This window comes from Physcomitrium patens, chromosome 2 (genome assembly GCF_059467195.1).
Source record: "Physcomitrium patens ecotype Gransden chromosome 2, ASM5946719v1, whole genome shotgun sequence".
In the NCBI taxonomy this organism is placed as follows: Eukaryota; Viridiplantae; Streptophyta; class Bryopsida; order Funariales; family Funariaceae; genus Physcomitrium; species Physcomitrium patens.
In genome coordinates, this window is record NC_143411.1 from 6,786,415 (window position 1) to 6,791,686 (window position 5,272).

Below are 5,272 nucleotides of genomic sequence, written 5' to 3' on the forward strand. Positions count from 1 at the left end.
TATCGATCCGAATAGAAACAAACACACACACATCCATGTTTGTATCTTCCAATCTCTTATGTAATACAAACTAAAGGGAGATAAACCAATGAAGTAAACTAAAGGGAGATAAACCAATGAGATAAACTAAAGGAGAAAAAAAACCATCTTTGATTGGCTGCACATCTCATTATTTTCATCAAAAATAAAGCAATAACTAAACCTTTCATCAACCTCAAATCAAAATCTGCATGTTGTTGCAGATTGTCTAGAGTAGCACCGCAAGATCACTAGGCACTAAGCTCAAAAACACCCAACAAATGAATAAACCAACAAATATTTGCAATTGACCACCTTGTTTGTGGCCAATAGCACAGGTTTCCACTAGTCTATATATAAATGTAAAAATGAGAGAATCACACATTTCATTGTTGATGTTCATATTTATTTTATTTTATTTTATTTCATAATCCTCAAACCCCGAAGGTATCAGCTCTGAGTCTGAGCTCGACTGTTTTGTCGTCTTCATACACTGCTAACAAGACCTCCAACGGCATTCTAAGTCGGCAGCGGATCGAGGGGACTTGCGGCGGCGAGATCACGAAACATGGCTTCCAAATAGCAACGCAGAATTGTGTGCTACCCCACCCCCAACGTGAAAGAGGAGGAGGAGATGGAGAAGGTGACTGGTGGGGCATGCGGCGAAAATCTGCAGGGATTTCCATGGCTCGGCAACCAACGCTAATCCACAGCTGCTATTGCAGTGCCACCACCCAAATCCCCACCGCCCCCGCACGAGTGGGAATCCTGCAACTGGGTCCGTTTCCTTTTTTAAAAAATTTACTGGGTCCGACCTCTTCGCAGAGCCGTTGCGTCACGCGCGGTTTTTTATGGTAGAGAGAAACGACGCTAGGTCGTTCCTCTTCCTCGCCCCCTCTCCCGGTGCATCATATTTGTCGATTGTTTCCGTTGCACTCCTAGCTTACAATTCTGTCATCCTGTAGTCGATGTCCCTCGAGCTGCCATCCAGAAAGCTCTTCAGTCTTATACTCGACCTGTTCGGATTGCTGTCGACGCATCTCGTTACGATTGAGCCGTGCCTGCGGTGTCCCGGGCACTTGTGTCATCTTTTTTCAGGTCTCTCTAGAGAACCTTCCTCGTGAACGCGTAATGTCTCAAGGTTGATAGTGTGGGGGTGTCAGCTTTTTCGTCCCTGGGAGCATCGTTTGGAGCGTCAGCTGTGACTTCCTGTCGAGATCCTTGGTAACCACTTTTAATTGTTTTCGAAGTTTTGGTTGGTCAGCGGATTTGCTCCCTCGAGGCGTCTGGTAGTGGTCCTTATTGGGAGCCAGGAATTTTTACGGATGTTTCTAGATGTGTGAAAGTCAAGAACAGGATCAAAAGAATTGAAACGGACATTCCCAATGTCAAGTTACAGCACAATGCTTCATCTTTCTCTCGTGCATCGATTCCCGACTACGTCGATTCCATGCATACTCGATGTGTGTAACGCTAAGTGGGCTTGACGACGTAGTTGGTTCATGTATTGTAGAAAAATTGCTCTGCTGATCTCGCTTGTCACACATTGGATGCAGTTCTGCAGGGCACTCCTCTTTGAGTAAACTAGATCTAGGATCTGTAGCATATGAAGAGTTGCGATCGAACGAATTGAGGGGCGCAAGTGTTAGGAAGGTCTAGGAGCGCAGTGGGCAGATACAGAAGTTGTGGGGGAAGATAGTGGATACGAGATGTGGGAGATTTTAAGTTTCTCCATACCCGCTGCACTCCTAATACCTATGCTAGGAGCTATGTTCGCAGCGTGGTTCTTTTTGCAACAGAATGCGAAGTCTAGCGATATTCGCAGGGCTGAACTCCAGCGACTCCAGCGTAAGGCAATCGAGGAGCTCGAAAGGGCTGAAAGAGAGTTGGAAAACGACCACGCGCTTAACACATGGGATGGATCACGTGGCAGAGGAGGAAATTTCCGTACTAGAGGAGTACCAGGATATGGATATGCCGACAGGACTGAAAGAGAGTCGGAAAACGATAATGGGCGTAACAAGCAGGATGAATCTCGTGGCGAAGGAGTGAATCGCAGTGCCACAGGAGCACCAGGGCATGAGTACGGAAAGGACCGCGTTGGTTTTGGTGATGTTGGAGGATGGAGAGATCTTGAGGTCGATACTCCCAAAACTAAGCGAGCTGAAGTCATGGAGTATCGCAGGAGTATCGTAGGAAACAACGATGCACCTGAAACGGAGTTCAACCGTAGAAGTAAAGCCGAAAGTGAAGATTACATTGACAAGAAACACGATGAGGTGAGAAGAGTAAAGGATAAGCAGGAATGGGAGAAGAGAAGGCCGGATCTTGAAACTCAGGCAAGGAGAGAGGCGGAGGAAGAACGGAAGAGACAATCAGCGGCATCTGAAAATGAGAAACGAAGGAGGTGGGTAAATGAAGATACCCAGGAGTCTGTGAGACAAACGCAATCTTCGTCGACACCGAGATGTGCCGTCTGTCAGAAGCCTACAAGAAGACGATGCGCACGGTGCAAAGTTAGCAGTTACTGGTACTTTCCACCCCTGTCCACTTTAGCATTTTACATCCCTGGTTGAATGTAATTGAGCCTTTCGATGTAACATCAATTGATGTATTCAGCTCTCGGGAATGCCAAGTGAAGCACTGGATCGATGGGCACAAGTATGAGTGTCATGTGGCTGACACTAGCATCAGCCCAAGAAGCTTCGGCGGCGACGACACTTTCTGATTCAATATTCTCAGTAGCCGCACCAGCAACATTTGTGGTATAATCGCACTCACACATTATTCCTTTTGATACGAAATCCCAAGTGTCCCCTTTCGTCACTGTTAGCACGTTTCCACACTATCAACTCCTCTAGTTTCATGTTTTGTTGCCGTCTCTTGACAATTGCAGAATTTTAGGAAAGCGTATCGAGAAGCGTTGCTGGGGTCCGAGGCGCATCTTGCACGGATTTCACAGCTTCACGTCCCCACTAACTTCTAAAAGCCTCCTCCTGTTATTTGGTTGCATTTAAACAAGAGCTAGGGCTAAGTGCAAGCTAGAGAGATTAGCCTGTTGGCCTCTCGCTTCGAAGGAAAAAAGCATCAACCGATCCGCATTGTACCTTCTACCAGATAGTCCTCCCCAAAAGCAATGGCTCAAAGTTCTTGATGATGATCCGTTACTCCAGCGTAGTACAAGACGCAGAAATTGCCCATTGGACTTCATGAAGCTGAACTGCACAGTCTCTCCTTTCGGTGCCAGACTGTCAGCCAGTTGGGACATCGATTCGGCACCGAAGGAGTTACTGATTCTTGTCATTGAATTAGACAATGTGATTCAAGTACCCACAACCCCGAAACCAAACATCAGTAAAAAGTGCGGTCAGAGGTATTTCGGAGTGTATAGGATTGCGTTAATCAGAATCCTGTAATATATCACTGAGGCGATGTAGGTTCTGCGTCCGAACAGTTTTCAGCAGATCTTCTCATGACATTCGAATTCAACCGAAGAGTAGTGTTGGATTGCTTGTAGTATATTTCCATGGTCTACCATCACTCAATTGGGATCAATTAAGAACCTTTGTTTTGTGTCTTTTCCATTTTGCATCTGTGGCACACTATCTGATCGACTACTGCTCTATTGAATCAATCGTTCATCATCGGCACCGTCGTCTCAGTTATCGTTTTTGTAGACAGATTTTTCAACTTGTGCTTAATCATTTATAAGTTGATGCTTATCCACGTGTGACCTAGTGCAAGTTAAGCACTTGTTGTGTTAAATTAGAAGTGGAATTTGCAATTGGGTTCATAAATTGTTGTTGCCAAATTGTTTATAATTTGACAATGCACCGAAATTCTAAACCACTAAGTTTTTATGTACTGTTTACTTCTACATTCAATAAGATATCAATTTAATAACATGTGACCAACCTTACTTCGGTGTTGAATTGGTACAGCGGATAGACAATTAATTCCAGCAGTAAGTCAGTATACACGTTAACTAGACTAAACTAGGTCGTTCTAGGTTTGAGGTTGTTGGCATACATTGTTAATTAACAAAGATCTTCAATAATAATATAATAAGCTATAAATGATATAATATCAAAAACAAATATGCAATATTAATTGATTAAAAATAACTTATGTAATGTAGTATATATACACACAGAACTATACATAACGGCCTCAAATATGATGTATCTTTTATTTATTAAAGTTATTTTAATATTATAAACAACTTTATAGTATAAATTATATTCATGTACCAATACATCATACAAGTAGTACTCTTTGGAACATGTACTAAGAACGTGGTTCTTGCCCAGAAGCATAACTACTCTCAAGTAGCAAGTATTCAAACTTGATCACATCGACATTTAATTCATGTGACTTCAGATCAAAGTTTGGATTTTGTAATTTTACAAATATAAATATCAAAATAAAAATTATACATTTAATTGATCCTAGATACATGTATATGCATCTTCTAAATTTTAATGTTGTTATTATGATTATTATTATTATTATTCACATGGGATGAGTTTTACAATGCTAGAGAAGTGGAAAGGACTATTCTAATGCTCAGAAATATATGGATATCCAAGGATAAATAAAATGCATACGTAATTTTATGGATATATATATATATATATATATATATATTTATACACATACAGTATATTGATTATTAAGAAAAAAATTATTTATAAACTAAGTGGTAAAGATTTTTTTCAAAGATACTACAATATGTACTTGCACTCATTCTAAGATACAACAATGTCATGAAATACTCAATAAATCATTTTGTACCAAAAGAATAACATATATATAGACATATATATATATATGTTTGTATATATGTCTATGTCTATATCTATACATATCTATATATGTAAATATAACAACAAAAATGTGAAGGTTTAATATCAATCTCTTAATCACATTTCGTCCAAAATAAAGAAATCATCTTATTTGTTAAGTAGGAAGAATATCAGGTACAATGTAGCTCTAGCTGAACATTACTCTACATAGCCAGCAGAGTAATAGAAAAAACCCAAAAATTAAATCTTATCGAAACACTGAATATGGAAGTGAAGCAGAACAAGTGGGTTGCCCTTTCATACGATGTCAAGTAGTAGTTCATCCACGAAGAATGCGCCGACGACATCCAACGGATTAATGAAAATAGTCGATTTAGGGCTTAGATGGGAGAAGGGGCCAGGAGGAGGACAAAGCCTAGGGTTGAGGAGCATGAGGCTCTTTTGACGTT

The 5,272-nt window shown here is 41.0% G+C and overlaps 1 protein-coding gene across 3 annotated transcripts; it reads left to right on the plus strand.

The window, feature by feature from the left end:
- Nucleotides 1-596: 596 nt before the first annotated feature.
- LOC112293941 (uncharacterized) lies at nucleotides 597-3,598 on the plus strand. Of its 3 annotated transcripts, XM_024543969.3 has the most exons (4): nucleotides 621-1,242; nucleotides 1,575-2,548; nucleotides 2,638-2,783; nucleotides 2,915-3,598. In XM_024543969.3, exons 2-3 carry the CDS (start codon nucleotides 1,728-1,730, stop codon nucleotides 2,744-2,746), a joined length of 930 nt encoding a protein of 309 aa, XP_024399737.1. In that variant the 5' UTR covers nucleotides 621-1,242; nucleotides 1,575-1,727; the 3' UTR covers nucleotides 2,747-2,783; nucleotides 2,915-3,598. The 3 variants fall into 3 exon arrangements, with proteins under 3 accessions (XP_090100906.1, XP_024399737.1, XP_024399729.1); XM_024543961.3 differs by having other exon boundaries at nucleotides 621-2,548; XM_090244780.1 differs by lacking the exon at nucleotides 2,638-2,783 and having other exon boundaries at nucleotides 597-2,548.
- Nucleotides 3,599-5,272: the final 1,674 nt, after the last annotated feature.

What these genes read in the sequence shown, in the direction of transcription:
- LOC112293941 (XM_024543961.3), top strand. Translation starts at nt 1,728, where the DNA reads ATGTGGGAGATTTTAAGTTTCTCCATACCCGCTGCACTCCTAATACCT. An exon ending in TGCAAAGTTAGCAGTTACTG is followed by an intron (nt 2,549 to 2,637) that starts GTACTTTCCACC and finishes TGATGTATTCAG; the next exon opens with CTCTCGGGAATGCCAAGTGA.